At 41.2% G+C, this 20,774-nt stretch overlaps 1 protein-coding gene across 7 annotated transcripts in view; it reads left to right on the top strand.

Annotated features, from left to right (window-relative positions):
* The window catches only part of PALLD (palladin, cytoskeletal associated protein), a 340,183-nt gene that overhangs the window by 135,459 nt on the left and 183,950 nt on the right, over window positions 1-20,774 (top strand). For 5 of the 7 annotated variants that reach the window (XM_090036228.1, XM_090036230.1, XM_090036233.1 and 2 more), the window contains 5 exons: window positions 3,050-3,116; window positions 4,756-4,861; window positions 6,041-6,115; window positions 8,548-8,689; window positions 9,025-9,051. In XM_090036228.1, the coding sequence (XP_089892354.1) occupies window positions 3,050-3,116; window positions 4,756-4,861; window positions 6,041-6,115; window positions 8,548-8,689; window positions 9,025-9,051 (417 nt within the window). The remainder of the gene's footprint in view (window positions 1-3,049; window positions 3,117-4,755; window positions 4,862-6,040; window positions 6,116-8,547; window positions 8,690-9,024; window positions 9,052-20,774) is intronic. The other 2 variants (XM_090036231.1, XM_090036229.1) reach the window with 1 other exon arrangement.

Here is a 20,774-nt window from a genome sequence, read left to right as displayed (position 1 = left end):
TATAGTCGCTAATTACTTTGTTATAAATTAGGCCAGATTCTAATATTTATTCTTGTAAAGGCTTTATGGAAGATTAAAATATGATCAGGACTAGAATCAAATGCCAGTATTCTTATTTTTGTTTGAATTTAAAATTGCCCGGAGGTCATGTACCAGATTCACAAACTACATTTTTTAATATATTGACAATAGAAAAACATTCAAAGGATGTTTTTACAGTAGCCTAATGTAAGCAGTTATGTTAATTAAATGATATTTTTTCCTTGAATTAAGCAATGTTTTCATAGCCATTTGTGGAGAAATTTGCTCCTTTGGCAGTTTCAAGTGTCTGCTGAATATATAAAAACAAATAAATACAACAAATCTGTTTGGATATCAGCATACTAATATACTTGAACAGGTAGCTCTAACAGGTCCAACAGAAAATCTAGTTTCCACTAGTAATTTGTAGCTGAAATGTATATTCAGTATGTATTCCCATATAACATTTATTATTGTATATGTCTTGTAGCTTCAGTGCTCTTTTGGGCACTTAAATACAAAGGAAAATCCTTTATCTTCTCCAGAAATTCATAGTCAATGCTGCTGTTAGATCTGTATTGATCCTGTCCTGAGATCCAGTTACAGGATTCTCATCACCATGCAGAATTTTGTTAACTTAATAGGATTTTTGCAAAGCTTGTGAAAGTTGCCTTTAACTATTTGGATGTGGTACCATGTTAAAGCAGAGATGGGAGGGCAGGGAAAAATAGCAGTGGTGTTGATGCAGCTGCCTGGCCCCAGCATAGCTCCTCACTGCCCAGCTGTGGCATGGGTGTGGGCAAAGGCTAAGCCCTTCAGTTCTGAGAGCCAGATCCAGTGACTCCATGGACTGTATTTTGCTGACCCCTGCTTAAATCAATGGTTTTTTAAAAAGAAAATAGTCTGTATGTGCTTTGCTAGCAATTTATTGCTTGTATTTATGTTAATGCTTTCTGTTTCAGGTACAGAATGGGTATATCTACATATGCACATTACTGCACAGTAGACTAATTAACTGCAGAGTAAAGCATCACTGTCCACACGTGCGGCAACTGGGCTAGTATAGACTAATTTACACTACCATTGTATAGTCCTGTCAGACACAGGTACTAGCTGTAAATTACTACAGAGTAAATTGCTATGTATAAATGCACATGTAGATAATGAAACTGGGATTAGTTTACTCTGGAGTTGATTCAGTCATATAATTGCACATCTAGATGCACCCAAAAAGCAGTAAAATAGGCTACTGTGCATTAAGTATTACTTAACTATGTACATTTATTACTTTACATTAAGGCAGCTTAATGCAGACTACCTCACACCGGAAGCACTAAATTTAATGTGCATTAGGAAAAGTACCTTAATGCATGTGTAGACACACCCTCTAAGTTGAATATTTTTCCAGTGAAGTACCAGGTACTGTTGATAAAGTCAAAGACAATGATGTGAAAAAAGATTTTTAGCAAGTTCAAAATTTTTCCATCTGTACAGATTATTCTAATATAATAAAGGGCTTAGTCCACCTGTCCCTCATTCCATAACGCTCTTGGAGCACTCTGATTGGTTACTGAAACAACCAATCAGAGTGCTCCAAGAGCATTAATGACAGGAGGCGGCGGTGCAGCAGAGCACCACCATGATGGTGGGGACAGAGAGGACGGTGTGGGGAGATGAGGTCAGCACCAATAGCCTCACCCCCTGCCCTCCACCATCCCTGTTCCTTGGAGACAGTGGCAGCACAGGGTACTGATGCAGGGCACAGAGGAGCAAGCTTCCCCCACTGGTCCTGAGAGGCAGTGGCAGGGGCGGGGGGTTAGGGTTAGCATCTGGGAGGCAGGGAGAGTGGGGTGAGTAGAAGTACTCCCCAACTTCCAGGGAGTTTTTTTTTCCCAGCAGGTGCAGCCCTGAGCCTAGTAGCATATCTGGGGTGGGGGAGAGCAAATGGGGATCCAGAGATGGCTGCTAGGGAGTCTGTCTGTAGGGTTGCTATGCCAGACAGTCTGTGCTGCTGCTGCCTGGGCTCTCTGCACAGGCAAGCCAGTGTTGGTTACAGTAGCAGTAGCAATAGCAGTAGCAGCAGCCTTTTGTATGCAGAGAGCCCAAGCAGGTAAGACTTCCCTTCCCCTCTACCTCCCTGTTGTACAGTGGTTGGTATATCACTTTGCCCCCCCACCATCTGCCCTGAGTGAGCTTGTATAACTCTGAAGAATGTGGCCAGTTTAGCATGCAAATGTTATGCTATCCACAGTTGTAGTTAAGGTTAAAGTTTAGCTGTAAATATATAATCCACACCAGTTCAGCTGTAGACACAAAGATAAATCTGTCTGCCACTTTGTAGCAAGTATGAGCAAGTATCTGGATATTGACGTATGATATCATTGTCAATTGTCATTACAAATCTGTTTTTGCTTATTAGTGGAGCACCTTACCTGATGAACTGGGAAATGAATGACAGGTTCAGAAATAAGGTGACATAACTAGGCATTATGATCAGTTTATAATACCATAATTTACTGATACATAGGGAATCTTAAAATAATGTTGACTTTTGAAACACTTTTTGAAACCAGTGTATTTTTTTATAATATTGTTTAGGATACTCAGGTTTAATGCTGTCTGAAAAAATCCTTGTTCATACTTAACTACCCTGTATATCTTGTCCATTTAACATCTTTTTCTCTCCACTCTTATTTTAACACTCGCTGGTTGTGTCTACATGAGACACTGACTGCATTTGTTACTGTGCAGTCATTTAGCACTTGTTTTTTCTAAAGTACTTATATAAACATGTACTAAATGATCGATCAGTAACCCAAGTTACTGCACAGTAACACCGATGAACACTTTTTTGTGATGCTACTGAGCAGTAGCATCACATCATAGTTTTATTTATGCTGTATACTACAAGTCTGTTCACAGTAATGCTTTATAATTCCAAAGCAATAGCATATTTGATTTTTGAAGTTAAGCATAGTATAGGTCAGAGAGGAGTTATTGAAGGCTTTGAATATGCTTTCTTTTCTAGGTGCCAGCTCAACTGATTCTGAGAGTGAAAATTCAGTTTTCAAATCAAAATCTGGAGCTATGCCACAGTAAGTGAAAAGTAACACAAATGATACACATGTTTGCTAAGGAACTATGTAAGAATGATAGCAAAAAAGTTTCATGATCCGTCTTCACTGATCTTACTCTAACAAAAGCAGCTAACCAATGTTAATCAGTGATCAGATTATAAAAAGTACAAAATTGGACTTTGACATTAATACTTGTTTACGTGCTGGTTTTATTGTAGGATTAAAGCTAACCAAATAGGAAATAAATTTAATCCAACTGACATCAGTTTAAAGCAAAACAGGTTGGATTAAAACATTTGCATAAAACACAGGCATCCAGACTAACTACTCACTGAAAGCCTTATAGGAAGAGAAAATCAAACATCTATGAAAGAAAGATTTCCTATGGATGAAAAAATGATGATGTATTAATATCATGTTCCTATCTAAGGAAGGGGTAAATTTCCTAGTAATTGAACTGCCAGAATTATAATGGGGGAAAAAATCTATTTGCCACACTAGATTTCAATAAGCATTTGGGGATGAAGGTAGTTTAAATATCCCCATGAAACAGCTCCATTCTGAATTTTGCTATCTCGGAATTCAGAAGGGTAATATTTAAAAAATTAAAAATTAAATGAAAATAAATTATCAATTTACCCCAAGCAAAATCCTGCTCCTTGCCTGCCTGATTCAAGTATCTTTCTTTACTTCTCAGTTGTTGAAGTATTTGTGGGGATGGGGCAGAAGAGGAGGAATACTGAAAGTTGTATTAACAAGTGTTATATATCCTTGTTTAACTCATCTATAAAAAAAGCTCATATTTTTCAGTTGGGAAAAATTAAAAATATTTTTTCCCAATTTAAAGGTTATAATTCACAGGGTACTTTAGAAAGCAAGAAAAAGTCAATATCTTCTACTTCTGATGGTCAGATAATTATTTTTTGAATATGTCATGAAAATAATCTCACTCAAACCTAATCACAAGAGCAGCCTGTGTACTGCATGCCCTGTTTCTGTTCAATCTCCTCTTGTGATGCAAAGAGAATGAACAAGGTTGTAAATGTGGACTTCATTAATATCCGGACTCCTCCTGCTTAGTCATGTTTGCTTTAAGTCAGGGGTTGGCATGCTATAGCTCATAGGTCAGCCTGTGAAAAGACTGGATCCTGACTGTGGCTGCTCAGGGAATTAGCAGCATGCTCCAAGCCTAAGCAGCAGAGGAGGCATCCCCAGGGTCTTTCACCTACCATATTGTTTATTTTTGCTGCTGCAACAGAAGAGGCATCTCTAGAGTCCTAGTGCCTGCCTCTTCTTTTTGCTCCCTTCATGGGATTTGCTGGTTACCACGGGGCTACAGTGGTGTAGCCTGTGGCAGAAACTGGGTCCCAAGCAATTGGCCACAGTTGCAAAAGTTTGTCTACACCTGATCTAACTGCACTGAAGAAAAAGGACCACTTGCAGAAAAAGAGGGTAGTCATTATGACAACAGGATAGACAGAGGACAAGAGAGAGAAAGCAATGGGAGCATGGGAGGAATGAAGAGAGAAAATATTGGATCACTCTCTTTGGTTTAGCTCTATTGTATTTAATTTTTGAGTTTGTTGCTTGTAATACACCATGTTCAATAACACTGATATAAAATCTAGTAAAGTGCTTGCTTCTCCCTTTTGTCCAGGGCTCAGAAGAAAACTACTTCTGTTTCCTTAACAATAGGATCTTCTGCTCCAAAGGCTGGAGTCACCACAGCTGTAATTCAGCCTATTTCTGTGCCCAGTCAGCAGGTAATCAGACATAATGCTGTTCAGTCAATAAAATTTGCCAAACTTGCATCTCAAGAGTTCAATACCGCTAAGAGATGAGGGTCATTTTTTCCCATAATTCAACTTAAAAGCTTAACATTTTGTTACTATATGAAGACATATAAATATATAAAAAGTGTGTTATAACACTATTTACTTTTATAGCCCATTCAGTTTGGGTCTTATCACATCAACAGATGTTTTGTTCTACATAGCTTCTTTTACCCAGTTCATTAGCATGGTATCTAAGGATGTGAGAATATTGGTAAAGTAATAAATATTACACAGGACATCATGACTAGTGGATGGTACCAAAAGAGTGTAAAAAGAATGCATGTAAGAAAACTTCAGGCACACACTGTTTTTAATAGAAATATTGAATAACAAACAAGTCTTCAATCTTTTTATCTGTGATTAATTTAAATTAACCCATTATGGTTTTGGTGTGTAGTTCAAGGACAGTTAGTGTGCTATTTTGTGCATCATATATTGCAAATTAGTCTTGCAAAAGTTGCAAAGTATCTTTTTCTATATATGTAATTCATATTAGGCTGTAGAAAATTTCTTTTTTTCCTCAATATTACTATAATTGAAATTATTTATCTTTTCTCCTCTGGTTGGTTAAACTAATTCAAACTTCTGTCCATAGTTTTGTTCCAGAAAATTGTAGAAAAGTAGAGCTAGGAAGGACCTCCGGAGGCCATATAGTACAAGCCCCTGCCTAAAACAGGATTGTCTCTATCTTAAACTATTCCAGACACATGTTCATCTAATCTGATCTTTAAAAATTTTCCATTGTTGAACTCCTCTAAGATTGTATGGTAACTATCCAGAGATGTAAAAGTACTTAGTGTTCGAGAGATATTTTAAAGATATTCACAGGAATCAAACACACAAAGCCTATTAAGATAATGACAGTTGGGTGCACTGTTCCCCAGGGGTGCATAGAAGTCTTTACATCTTGCATTTCCATTTCAGAAGTATAACAGATGTGAAATCATGAGGTCACAGACTGAGTGTACTGTAATGAGAACACCATATCAGAGCTATGTACTTAAGAAACTGCATCAGATGGATAGATTTGTATTGATAAAAGCTTATTCAAACTTCGCAAATGCTAGTACCTTTAGCATTTCAAGCAATTCCAGCCTTGTTTTCTAGGTCCAAAGTCCTACTTCATGTCTGTACCGTCTAGATGGATCCAAGCCAGTCTGCTGTGCACCCATTTTTACAAAGGTCTGTGTTCTCAATCATGATCCTCCATTCCTTTATTTTTTTTCTATTCCAGTTTCTAATATCAGAACATCCTATCCCTAATGTATGAACCTTTTAATACTATTAAAATATTTCTTGGGTAGATTTCTATGTGGGTATTATTAGCTACTTAAGAAAAACGATTTGGGAATTGTTACAAACATTCAAAACAAAACGTATGTGAACACATGATGATAGAAAGATCCATTACTATTAATGTGTCCCCTAAAACTAAAATCTGATGGTTTTTATGTTATGTTAGAAATAAAACCGCCCATTGTGTACTTATACCAAAATTTCAAACATCTCATTTTTCATAACTGTATATATATTTTAATATAAAGTTGTAAGACACTTCATTGTCAGCAACAAAATGCTGTGAAAATCCTGCCACGGGTTATTGAAAATCGGAGATTATTTATAGTTTGAATTAGTATTTACTCTTGTATTCACCCTAAATCAAAGTTCAGGATATATATGGTAGAAGTAAATAAGCCAACATAGCAGCTATATGAAGAAGTCTCCTTGCTTTCCAAAACATAGTTTTCAGCAATAAGTAACCTGTACTATCTGTCCATCCTTCCCCTAGCATGAGTTTCCTCATGCTTTCCCCCCTCTTTTATACAAACTACAGCAATGAATTGCCAACTGAAGGCTGAAGTTTAAAACTTAAATACCTTTAAATACCTTTAAGTGTGTGAGTATTCAATGGAAAGACTCCATCCATACTTTTAACCCCAAGTGCTTTCCTGGATCAAGATCCATTCTAAAAGCATAACTTTTACAGAAAAAGAGAAGTAGTTAGCCATATTAGTCTGAAGTCAGGCAGAAGGCAAGACAGGGTGGCATTAGAGATTAGCCAGTTCAGAGATGCATAAAGTTTGATAGGTGACAGCCAATTATATCATATTCTATGAATGTTTCCTAATCTAGATTCCAATTTGAAAACAGTATAATTGCTGCAGCATGATCACCGCATAGCCAATATATAAGACCTAATTCTTGAAAAATATAAGCTGGCTCTAATCCTCTAATAGTGGGGAGTTAACTATTTTCCACGGGTTCCTGTTTGATGATTTCAGAAGCTTCATAGCAGCTGACAAAGTAAGTTATCACCTACAAAAGCTTCTCTGAATAAGTTATCTAAGATGCTACCCTGCCCTACCTTCCACAAGTAAAATAAAGGACTGAAGCAGAGAGACAGACAGCAAGAAATTAGTCTCTTATTTTGCTTCATAATCTTAATATGGGCAACAGAGAGCTATACATGGCAATTGTAATCTTCTTACTCACCTCTTCCTTAAGCCTGAGGTTTCATCTTCACTGGGTGCATCTACACATGCACTTAACGGTGCAGTAGATTAACTTGCTGCAGTGTAAAGCATCAGAGTTTACACATGCAGCACTATTAGACCACAGCAAACTAATTTTCACCACCATAAAGTAGTACTGTCAGGAACAGTTCTGTTTTATGGCAGTGAAAATAATTGCACCTAAAAACATCTGTAAACACTGACCCAGGTGTAAGTTGTGCCCAGTCAGCCCAAGCAGCTGGAGGCCAGACCTCTGCCTGCCACCTTGCCATATGGCTCTGCTCTTTGGGCACTCTTGTGCCCCAGCCAAGCCCCCTCTCTCTTTCCCCCCGCCCCCAGACACCAAATGCCATGACCCAGAGTGCAGGGATGACCCCCGGAGCCTGCTGCCAACTTGGGGCTACTCTGCCCCAGCTCAAACTGCTACAGTCCTGGACACACTGCACCAGAGTTCATTGAGGTACACTAATTGCATGTGTCGATGCACCCAATATGTAGCAGTTCAAGTGCACACATTATTTCTATTCCATTGTAGTCTTGCAGGCTAATGCTTTGTCTTATGACTTGGCTGCACACACACATATTGAATAACCATGTTTGCACTCTCATCCTGCTTCAGTGCTTCAGATGTTCCAAAATAACATTTTCACATTCTAGATGTCTACCTGAAAATAGTATAATTACTCCAAAATGACCAACTTCACCAGTATATAAAACCATTTCCTTAAAAAGTATAGGCTGGCTCCAACCCCTTCATTTCACACCTAAAGTAAAGACTAGAAGAACATCCAGGAGCATTTATTTCTGTCAGTGGTGAGAGAAGTTAAGTTGGATGATGATTTCAGAGCAACACATTTCTGTAACCAGCGGTGCACTTCATCCACTCAAGCAACATTAAAAATGTATTTAAAATAACATAACCACTGTATTTAAGCACCTTCTGTATGAGAAAACAGTATGCAGAAAAAGAAAATTACCGAAGTGTTATGACTCAACAAAATAAAGTGGGAATGGGTGAGGAAGGGAAGTTTGAAATGACTGTTTTTGAAGTATGGGGGGTAGTGTCTTTGGTTGACTTAAATCGTATTTATCATATTCCAGGAGCTGCAAAACTCCACAGCATCTGAAGGGCAGGTGGTTGTCCTAGAGTGTAGAGTCAGGGGAACACCTCCTGTGCACGTCAAGTGGTTTCGGCAAGACATGGAAATCCAAGATTCTCCAGATTTCAGAATTCTCCAGAAAAGTAAGACACAGACCCCTTGCAAGTCCAAAGTTAATATTGGTACTATCCAAAAAACAGCATGGAACTAAACTCAGCCAGGGAAAGTTATCATTCTCCACTATCAGAATTGAATGTTAGGTAAAGAAAATCTCTTACCTACTCATTTGAGTTATCGTAATGGAGACCAAAGAGATATAGACAGCATGGACATTTGACTTATGTTTTTTTCTGATGATATCATCACCAGAGACAGTGTATTTCCTGCAGTATTTCAAAATTAAACTTCTTTCCTTATTAACGTTACTTTTTTCTAATTCATTTTTCTTGTTTATTTCCCCCCTGCATGATGTGATAAGCAGAGCCGCGATCTGCAGCAGAACCTGGTAAGAAATGTATGAAAAAATACTCTTTTGATTCACTAGCTCTCTGTGTTTGCACTGAAGCCATAAATAGCACAATGTTTCTGCAAAGTATTGGTAATATGAAACTCCCTTAAAGACAACCTATTCTTTATCACAGGCTTCATCCCCTACACTGTACTAGACATCAATTCTTTTATTAGTTAAACAGTAAATTCCATTCAGACCAATGTGGAGGGCCTCACTGACTAAATCCTTAAGCCAGTGTTATTCTCAAAATATGAGCAATTTGCAAGCTAATGAGGAAAAAACCGCTCCCACAAAATTCCATCACCCAAATTCTACTGGCATAGTTTTGAAATACTAGACCGCTAAATGCTAGTTTCCCTAATCGAGCTTGTCAGCTGTGAGCTGTCCTAAATGTAAGCAGAGTTGGCTCATGCAAGCATTCCTCATTCCAGTGAAACTTTAAGGCATATTCACAAGGTAAAATTTTTAGAACTCATTAGGCACAAACACTTCTGTGTACATTTTTTTCTTTATTGCCTTTTTTCATCCTTTTAAATTAAATGCTACCACTAATATCACAACTTTGTAGTGTTCATTTAGTCATTATATAGTGAATTGTGGTTCAGTATGTATGGTCACCTACTGTCTATGGTGATGCTTCTGGTGTGACTGGATATTTTTCAACCCTTAGAGACTACAGTGTATTTGGCTGGCTCATAGGGAACTTCTGGTCTTGAGAGAGGATGCAGAGCAAGTCTGCTTCTATTCAGTATCACCAAGCAGCATATAGGGTGTTTTCATGTGCTTCTTGGTGCTACTGCTTTCCTAAGTTAAACCAGAAGAGCAGAAGATGGGTTAGCGGGTAACAAGTAAGACAGAGAAGTAGTTTTCTGAAAGGGTGAGGGATGGGTACAGTCTTCTCTCACTAGGCATTTCAGAGAAGGGAAAGGAAACGGAGAGGTAATTGTGTTCTTTTTCTCACTTTTCCACCAGTCTATCTTACTCTTCAGCACAACACTTGCCTACGGTATTTTCTTTTGTTTAATGCTCTCTTTTTTTGGACCAGAAAAGCACTATTAATTATCAGAGTAGAAGAAGGGAGTGTGTACGATTGCAACATACAGCCCCACCACTTATCTGAGTGACAGAAGGCATCATAAAATAAATATACTCATTTTCTATGGTTCTTTTGCATGCCTTGATTTAAAGAGGCCTGAAATGTGGATCATGAGACACAGTGGAATTAAAAGAATGTTGGAATTCAGTATGTTTCATCAAACCAGTCCCTCTAGACCATGGTGTCAAACTCACCCTACCCTCTAGGTTGGATATTGACCATGGGAATCCTCATGGTCCAGAACTGGATGCAGTAGTGGGGCAAGCAACAGCAGCAGGGATTACCTCAGCCATGTCTCATGCCCTCCTGACACTGATATGCATCCCCAGTGAGGCTCTGTTCCCCAGACTTTGGTGGTGAGCCCTGCTCCCACTTGCCTCACCCCTCAACAAGCCCCATAGGCCAGATAATACAGCCATACATTTCACACCCTGACTTTAAAGGATTACAAATATGACTACATAACAACAAATATAGGCTACCCTAGTATGTAATCTTTAACTAATGTCCCTGGTTTAAGATGATAAATTACCGTACCCAGTTTGTTTCAGAATATTTAAAGCTTTTGGATATCTAGGGAGTAATGTGGTGTGCATTTTTTGTTGTAGAATATGACTGATATTTAACTATTTGGGCTCATAACAGGAAATTTCAAAAATGGCTTTTTAAAAGGGATTTAGAAACGCAAATTGTTGAAATTTGGTGAGCGCAAAAGATTTGTACTCCTAAATTTCTACATCACTTGAAAGTTTTCTCCATAATAGATGGCTTGCTACTTAGTAAATTGAGTCTGCCCAAGTTACTGCTTTTTAGACATTATGAAACAAAGCAGACCAGAGAAATTAGATCCTTTGGAAAAAATGAATTAATTTTCTCTTCTAGTCAGGAACAGTTTACATTCTGTTTTCCCACATCTAACCCACCAGACACTGTGAAAACAGTACCTTTATTAAGTGTCTATATCAATATTAACAGCAATTTCTCAACTACCAAATTACCTGGCTTGTATCTCCTACTACGACTTTTATCCCATTTCCTCTTCAACAAGTTGGAAAGTTTTTGAAATGAGTAAAATGTAAGAGAAGAAGAGTTTAGGCAGTCTGTACTTTACCAGTAATTCTCCCCTTTGCCTTTTTCATTTCTACTTAAAATCATTTTATCAAGCCTATATGCTTAAGTCTTTAGCTATTTTTAGCAACCTTTACCTGCCCAATGAAGATGTATGTTACTATGAGCTAAGTATTTTATATTTAGAAGGCAGTGTGTCCTGATGAATTGAACATTGGGATTCAGGAGACTTGGGCTCAATTTTTTTATTCGATGATGTAAGTTGCCTTTCTGGTGCCTCGGCTTTCCAATTTATAACTATTAACCTTCTTTAAGGTTAAGTGCTTTAAGATCTGTGGCAGAGCTTAACAATGGTGATGGTGGTGCCAGCTAAAAATCAAGGGTAGAGCTAGGAAGTGGGATGGGAGGTGCTACTAATAGTGGTGGTAAATGAAATGTATAATGGAAACAATAAGAGTGATTCTGACTGAAGAGACCCAATCCCTTTCCCAGTTCTCTTGCTTATACTGTGCCAGTGGTGCTCAAACTTTTGTCCCCATGGACTGGATTAGTGGTGCTGGGCCAGTCTGCAGGCTGCATCCTGTGCAAGGTCAGCACCTGCATTGGACTCCATGCGGCTGGATCGGGCCCCACGCAGCCTTGCGTCACTAGATCAGTACCCATGCAGCCAGATTGGGCCCTGTGGCACCTCAGCCTGGCTCTGTACTACCTCCAATATTTTGGATCTATGGAAAGCTCTATGGCCTAGATAATGTGGTTCCATGGGCCAGTTCTGGGCTGTGGCCCCAGGGGTTGAAGACCTCTTTATTTTACTGTTACTTGCATGGGCCACTTGCATCTTTCTCCCAACTCTGCAAACTCACAAACTAGTACCAGAGGGTAAGTATGGCATCCTTCCTGCCTTTGTTGGGAGGAATCGAAGCAAGGTCGCACTGAAGGATCAGTCCATGAGTTCAGAGACTTAACTTGTTCCTAAATCATATACATATTGGCTTAAATTCTGCCAAGTTGCTATTTAGATTCCTAACTGATAGAAGAGGATTTGGACAGACCCCTTTAGATCAGGGATGTCCAATTTCCCAGCACTAGTGGGCTGGCCACAGACCTAGGGGGTGCACATAGTGGAGGCTGCCCCTCTGGTCTCCCTCCCCTGCTGTGCACACAGTCCAGCTCCCCCTTGCCATGTGCACAGCCCAGCCTTTCCTCCCTGCCACCCGCCCTGCAACACAGGCAGTCTGGATTCCCCCCACCATACATTTAGCACCCTTGACCCACCTCCCAGACATACATGATACACAAATATATAAGCAGCTTGGCTCTCTCCTTTGCACATCATGCAGCACCCAGAGCCCAGGTTCCTCCCCTGCCTCCCGCACAGCCTGGGCAGCCTGGCCCTCTACTGTTGTATCACCCTGCTCCCAGGAGCACAGACAGGAATCAGAAGCCATAGGAGGGAGGGGAAGCCCAGGGACTCCAGGCACCACAGCAACAAGAGTAGTGGGCAGAGTGGCAGCTGGGCAGGAGCTCACAGGCCATATCTTAACCACTTACAAACTGCTTGCAACCCATGGGCCACCAGTTAAACATCTCTGCTCTGTTCATATGTTCTCCCTCTAGAGCATCCACTCCTGCCATTGTCAGAAACTGGATACTGGGCTAGATGGACCATTGTTCTGACTCATCATGGTACTCCTTATCTTCTTACATTCCTATGTTCTTACAAAATAAGTCTCAATACAGTAGGACTTGTCAAAACAGGAGAAAAGATAATTTTGTCCAATCTGTGGAGAAAATTTTAGATTGAAATAACAACTCTTGGATTGCCATTAGAAATAATACAGCATCTTTACAATGAACAATTAAGTTGGTTCCAGAAAGACCATGGATACATTGTGTTGCTGTCTGTTACAATTCAGATTCTAGGAAGAGGTAAGATAATACATGTAAAAGAAGTGGCTTGTGAGCAAACAGGTATTTCAGCTACTTCTGAATGCAGATGGTGAACACATTAACAAAGACTGAGTATAAGAACACTGACAGCCATGGTGCCAGTGTTACACTCAAATTTGAGCTGCACTTCATTCATTAGGCTACATATCAGGAGGCGCTACTTCACGGTCAAGGCGGCTAGGATCTGGAACCGACTTCCAGGAGAAGTGGTGCTGGCTCCTACCCTGGGGGTCTTTAAGAGGAGGCTAGATGTACACCTTGCTGGGGTCGTTTGACCCCAGTACTCTTTCCTGCCATGGCAGGGGGTCAGAGTAAATGATCTACTCAGGTCCCTTCTGACCCTAGAAACTATGAAACTACGAAACTATTTAACTACTTTCTATTGAGATGCTGTATTTGTCTTACTATGTTGTAGAACAGCTTTAGTAGCTTTCAGCTTTTGTCCAAGTGTTACTAAAAATCTTACAAGGCAAATCCAGTGAGCTCTACTGACTAGATCAGTAATAATTTTAAAGAAGAGATACTCCATGAATTAATACAGCTGAAAGACTGTAGAACAGCTTTTTCTTGTCACTGTTATGTTCTATCTGGCTAATGTGTTTTACACTCCTCTCCCTGTCTAGACAGAATTCAGCTTGCATCACAAATCTCTTCAGACTGCTTTGTGAATTAATAGCTAGTCAGATTACCTAAGGCCAACATCACTGTTTGTCACAGTTTACCTGCTTCTTTCTTTGACATTTTGACTTTATACTGATTGAATCCTTCAAAGAATAGTCTGCTTGGGGATGAAAAAAATCCCAAAGAATCATTTGCCAGCTGTTGATGCTTTGGCCATTACTCAGCTGTCTGGAGGCAGCCACAAACTGTATTGAATTACTGTAAAACAATTGTCTAATGGCATGTAAGAAGAAAACTATATAAAATCATATTTTTTGCTTTGCCAGGGAAATGCTGCAATAAAATATAAAATTCATCAAAGCATATAATGCTGCATTTGTTGATCAGAACACAGTTATCCTGGATCTTGGATCAGACTTTCTAGTTTTCATGTTTTTCATGTTCTAGGTCTAACCGTCTCCTAGAAAATTCATAACATTTTCTGCATAAATTTTGGAAGCTGAAAATATTATCTTGAAACTAAAAACATGCTACAAAAGTCACCTAAAATTCAGCTTTCTCATCCTGAGAGTTGGAAAAATGTGTAGTACAAACTCTTCTTGGTCAGTAAGTGTATATGCTATAGGCATAGGCAGGGATGTCAAACTCAGATTCAGCCCTAGGCCAGATCCATGGCCAGTGGCAACTGCAGTGGGCAGGAGCAGGAAGAGTCCAACAGTGGCAGGGGCAAGCAGCCACAGGGCAAGGAAATGCTGTATCTGCACAGTTCTTGCAGCAGGCTATGCTCCCTGGTTTTCCCAGCTTCCCATTGCCCATTGGTAGCCTGATGAGCCATATTAAATGGCACTGCAGGCCAGATCCATCCCACAACCCCTATGTTTAGCCCTGTTATGGGCCAAATTCCCAGCTGGTGTAGCTCCACTGAAATAGAAAGGTTTATGCCAGTTTTCATTAGCAAAAGATCTGGCTCTGTTAGTCACTTAAGAAAGCAAGATGGCAACAGTGTCCAAATCTGGAGATGAAATGCTACTTTCAGAACTGAGAGGACAGCTACAGCACTGCTCAGGTTCAGCACGTAGCTACTACAGAATGGCATCTCCGCTATGGTGCAATGTCGACATAGGTGATAAGCAAATCTTGCAACCAGTCACATTTCCCTGACAGAAAGTCATCACAGCAAAAGCACTAATCACTAATTCCAGATAGTGATATTTTCCCCCTGAACTGCCACTGAATAGCACTGTTTGGGGCTTGATAAAAAGCTGATGAATAAAGTTGCTTCATAGAGTAGGATAATATAGGTCCTTGGGATGCTGAAAACATCTTGGTCTGTCTATTAATTGTCCTATTTGAGGGGAAGGGGGGTTGTTTTGTTTTTGTGTATTCTGTGCTGTATCGGTAGAAACTGAGATCCCAGTTTTTTCCTTGATGAACAGTCATTCTCTAGCCTGGAGGTTTAATCATGCATTCCCTATAATTGCATGATTTTGCCAAACATCACATCTTCCCTCCAGTTGAGTTTTGGTCACATATTTCAGAGCTGACATTTCCTAAACTATCTGCAGATTTAGACTGCAAATCATCTGAATCATGTCATTCCATCTTTCAAGTGGTGTAAAGGTGGATCTCTAATGTTAGAGTTCATGAGAATCTCTGCTGAAATCAAGGTGAAACAGCTCTGTGAGTGGGTGGGCAAGGTGTGGCACTGGTGACCAGGATTACCTAAATTAGAGGGTAAGAATCAACTATTCTTTTCCTTGTTTTTGTTGCAGAACACTTAAGAGGTTTCACAAGACTGCACTAATACTATCTGTATTTTTGAATACTTAAGGCTTCTTTTTGAATCTGAAACACTGTAGTTATCACCCATGTTCAATTTTTCTCTATTTTAAGATAGAGAGGCTGTCAGTACAAGTACTGCCCCTCATGTACTTTGTCACCTCTGGTGGTTCAGTTAATAACGGTGCTTGGACACATGATGAGGTTACCCTTTTAGCAGTTTAATTGCCCTTTTTTAGCAATTTAATCTCATCACACTCTACACATTTGGCAGTGTGACTTCAATATTGTCACACTGTACACGTGCAGCAGCACATTGCAAATTAAATGACTTTGTTATGTAGTGAATTAAAACACATCCCAATGTATTATAGTTTGCTACATAACACATTGCAGCAATACATCCATCCATCCCTGAGGCTCTCCGCAACTCAGGGTCACTCCTGCCTCCTTCCTGCACTGTCCCCAGGGTCAAGACAGCCCGTTCCTGAGTGGAAGGCCATGAGGACAGTGCATAGATGTTTGGGTCGGAAGGGGCCTTAGCAGATCATCGAGTCTGGCCTTCTGCCCTGGGCAGGAAAGAGTGCTGGGGTCAGTCTGCCCCAGTCAGGTGCATGTCTAGCTTCCTCTTAAAGACCCCCAAGGTAGGGGTCCTTTGGAAGCCCATTCCAGATTCTGGCTACCCTTACCATAAAAAAGTTCTTCCTGATGTCTAACCTAAGTCTGGTTTCCATCAGTTTGTGGCCGTTGTTCCTAGTTACTCCACGGGGTGTCCTGGTAAACAGAGCATCACCTATTCTTTGCTGTATCCCCACTCCCACCTCCATTGAATTTGGAGGTGGCCACAAGATCACCACTCAGCCTTCTCTTGTGGAGGCTGAAGAGATCCAGGGCCCTCAACCTCTTCTTGTAGGTCTTTGCCTGCAGGTCCCGAGCCATATGAGTGGGCCTCCTCTGAACTTTCTCAAGCTTATCCCCATCCCTCTTGAAGTGTGGCACCCAAAACTGGATGCAGTACTCGAACTGCGGCCTGACCAGTGCTGCATAGAGGGGAAGTATCACCTCCCTGGACCTGTTAGTCTTGCACCTCCTAATGCATGATAAAGTGTGATTAGCTTTACTGATCACTTCATCACATTGATAAATCATGTTCATCTTGGTGTCAGCAATGACTCCGAGATCCCTTTCTAGTGCTGTGCTGCTGAGAAGGTCCTCCCTCCACCTTTAAGCATGTTGATGATTCCTTCTCCCTAGGTGCAGCACCTTGCACCATTCTTGTTGAACTGCATCCTGTTCTGTTCCACCCACTTTTCCAGCCTGTCCAGATCCGCTTGGATTCATTCCCTACCCTCTAGTATTTTAACTTTACCCCATAATTTGGTATCATCTGCAAATTTGGACAGGGTGCTTTCCACACCCTCAATGAAGACATTGAACAGCACAGGTCCAAGGACTGAGCCTTGTGGGACTCCACTGCCCACATCTTTCCAGGTCAATACTGACCCATCCACCCTCTGGGTGTGATCACTAAGTCAATTTGCCACTCACCTGACCATGTGATCATCTACATCACTGCTGCTCAGTTTATCTGTGAAAATAGGGTGAGATATTGTATCGAAGGCCTTCTTAAAATCCAAGTAGATGACATCTACCTTGATTCCTGCTTTTAAGCATTTTGTGACCTGGTTAGTAAGGCAGGATCTACCTGCTATAAATCCATGCTTGTTGCCCTTCAGCATTGTTTTTCCCACTGTACTGCCACAAATATGATCCTTAATACTTTTTTCAAAGGTTTTCCCAAGGATAGAGGTGAGACTAACCAGTTTATAGTTACCCAGATTCTCCTTCCTCCCCTTCTTGAAAATAGGGACCACACTGGTCCTTTTCCAGTCCTCTGGGACCTGACCTGAGCACCAAGAGTGCTCAAATAGCTGTGCCATTGGCTCTGCTATGTTCTTGGCCAATTCCTTCAGTACCCTTAGATGAAGATCATCCGAGCCTGCCAACTTAAACACATCCAGCCCCTCCAAGTGTCCCTTCACTTCACTAAGTCAGCTCTAACAATTGGTGGACTGGTTTCCCTTTGGTGCCTGTCTATGATCCAATTGGGAGATTTGTCCTTATCCATGTTCAGAAATACAGAGGCAAAAAACTCATTGAAGAGCTCAGCCTTGTCCCCTCTATTTGTCACTAATTGCCCTGGTTTGTCCTGTAGGAGTTCTATGCTACTCTACACCTTTTTACTCCCTATATACCTGAACAAGGACTTTGTTCTCTTTAATTTTTGTTGCCAGCCTAAGTTCCATTTCTGCTTTGACCTTTCTGATTGCCTCCCAGAAAGTGTGGGCCAAGTAGGTATACTCTGCCTTGGTAGCTACCCCCTGCATGCACAACCTGTATGCCTCTTTTTTTGCCCCTAGGCTTTCCTGGATTCCCCTGTTCAGCTGAAAGGGTTTCTTGGCCCCTTTGTGCCCTTTCCTATGCAGTGGGATTGTCTCCTTCTGTGCCTGTATGATTGCTTCCTTTAGAAATGACCATCCTTCCTGGACTCCTGTCTCACCAATGTTCCTGTTCTTCAGTGCCTCACTAACGAATCTCCTGAGCACACGGAAATTGGCCTTTCTGAAGTCTAGCACTTCTGCCCTGTTGGTTATCCTTCCCAACCTATGCCAGATAGTGAATTCAATCAAGTGATGATCACTGTCCCCTAGGTTACCTTGTGTCAGTAGATCCCCCACCAAATCCAGTAGGGAATTGGCTAATGGGACCATATACCTTCTGTATTAGATGAAGGTCCTGTATGAAGGTTAAGAACCTATGTGAACAGTTGGCCATGTCCCTTGACTGTATGGCCTCTGAGAGATGTCTGGAGAATTCCAGATCCAACTCCTCCTCCTGATGTGGTGGCCTATCATAGACCGCCACTACCAAGTCCCTTTCCCCCTGACCTCTTTGCATTCTGACCCACAATACCTCTATTTGCCCCTCCTCTGCTCCCATCTTGATTATGGAAGATGTATATTACTCCTTAACATAGAGAGCAACACCCCCCGCAACACTTTTCTCCCTACTCTATCACGTCTGTACAGCCTGTAGTCCTCAATGCTTACTGCCCAATCATGGGTAGTGTCCCACCAGGTTTCAGTTAGCCCAACTAAGCTGAAGTTTTTGTTTGCAAGCAGGAGTTACTCCTGCTTGTTTCTTCAGCTTGTTTGCCATGCTCCTATCATTAGTACAGAGACACTTGAGCCCCTCGATGGGTGCCCTTGGTGCCCTCCAGTCCTGATGCCCATCGGGCCCCTTAGTATTTACGTGGGCTGTTCCAGCACATGGCTTGTGGTCTGCTGATCCTAGGTTCTCTTTTTCATCTGCATCCCTGTCCCCGATGAACCTAGTTTAAAGCCCTGCATAGGACATCAGCCAGCCTGTAAGAGAACAGAAGAGAGAGATGAAGACCGTAATGTCCCAGGATGCCCCTTTTGTGGATGTGCGGATTGTGGTTGAATAAGCCAAAACCCGCTTGGTGACACCAACTTCAGAGCCGCAGGCTGACTTCTTTAATGCGTGGAGTGCTGGAAGCCCTGTGGGGGAGGTGGTAAGGTCCCACTTTTTTTTTCCCCAGCAGAGCCTGCCTGTCTCTGTCTGGCCAGGGGGTGAGCTGCTGGTGGCATCTGAACTGCAGGGGGCCTGGTCCTTCCCTCTGTGGTGGTGTACCCCCCAGGGCTGACAGCTTGGAGCCAACACCCAGCTTGCTAGCACCCCACCTGGATGGTCCTGGGGGGCACTGCCACTGCAGAGGGAAGGATAAGGGCCCCCCACAGCTCAGGGGTCACTCAGCCCGCTAGTAGCTCACCCCCTGGCTGTGGTAAGGCTCTTCCAGGGGGAATTAAAAAAGCAGCGACTGGTTGGATCCTTTTTTTTTATCTAGTGGAGCCTGCCTACAGCTGGGGGTCGAGCTGCAAGCTGCATCTGAGCTGTGGGGGACTGCAGTCCTTCCCTACATGATGGTGGAGTCCCTTGGGGCTGCTCAGGCAGGTTGCTAGCAAACAGGTTGCTAGCTGACTTGGAACAGCTCAGGGCCCACTGGCAGCTCACCTCTCAGCTGTGGGCAGGCTCTGCTGGGAAAAAGAAAAAAAGATTGGGCCCCTCACCATAAGTGACAGAGCCCTTTAATTGAATCAATGTGTTTTTTAATTGTCACAATTAAAAACCCACTTTTTCAGTTAAGGGAGAACTAAATCCCTATCACATATGCAAGTGGCCTTAGGGACTAAGATTGAAGAGAAGATACCAGTCTCCCACAAGACATTTTCAACATCAGTTTTTCACCTGCAAGTATCACTATATGTATCCACTCTTTCTTTTATGGCAGAAACTTTGTTGTGGCTTTGGAACTGTGTATATGTGTGGAGCAACATCTCTATGTATTGCATCATGATTGAAAAACTAAAGAAAAGCTATTTGTGTTCCAGGATTATGCATGTATTACAGTGGAGGAAGTTGAAGATCAAAGTTGAAAATCAAAGCTGTAGATCAAAGAAAAGCTTTAATTTCAGTGTGATGCACACAAACATTCTGGGAAATAAATGCAGTCCACTGCAGTCTTTTTCAACAAAGAAATTAGTTAAATGTTTCAGAACTAGACTGCTAATCAAAACGGCCAGAAGTAGAGCAATTTTCCTACATATCTAATAACATAACTACAATTTTAAGGTACAGCAGCCTGGGAGTGAAGATTTTTTTTAGCTATAGTTCTCCCTTAAGGTGATTCTGACTCTCAAGGAATGAATGAAAAAGATCAGCCTCTAAAACATAGCCTTTCCTTCTAGCCAACTGAAAATATAATCAAGTGCTAGTATGCGTCAGTATATATGATCAGTATCTTAAGACTTAGCCAAATATCCAGCAAAAATAGGCATCCAGCTCCTAAGAAAGAAGTTCTTTAGCTGATTCCCACATGTACTGAACCAGTGTTTTCTCCAGTACTTTCTACAGATGCTTGCTAATAAGTCCTTTAACTAGGATTCTTCATGGGACAAAGATAATGTTGGTTTTGGGCAACAAATCATCTGAAGGCAATAGCAGTCATTTTTGCTTATACCGGGGTTGAATTTTGCTCCAGATATCTTTTGGGCACATCTGTAAGTGCAACTAATGTGCCTGAACCTTCTGTGAAGAAAATTCAGGCTCATTAAAGCATTCC

This window comes from Crocodylus siamensis, chromosome 2, assembly GCF_052110815.1.
Source record: "Crocodylus siamensis isolate JL-2025a chromosome 2, ASM5211081v1, whole genome shotgun sequence".
NCBI classification, from domain to species: domain Eukaryota; kingdom Metazoa; phylum Chordata; order Crocodylia; family Crocodylidae; genus Crocodylus; species Crocodylus siamensis.
This window is presented reverse-complemented; position numbering and strand designations above follow the sequence as displayed.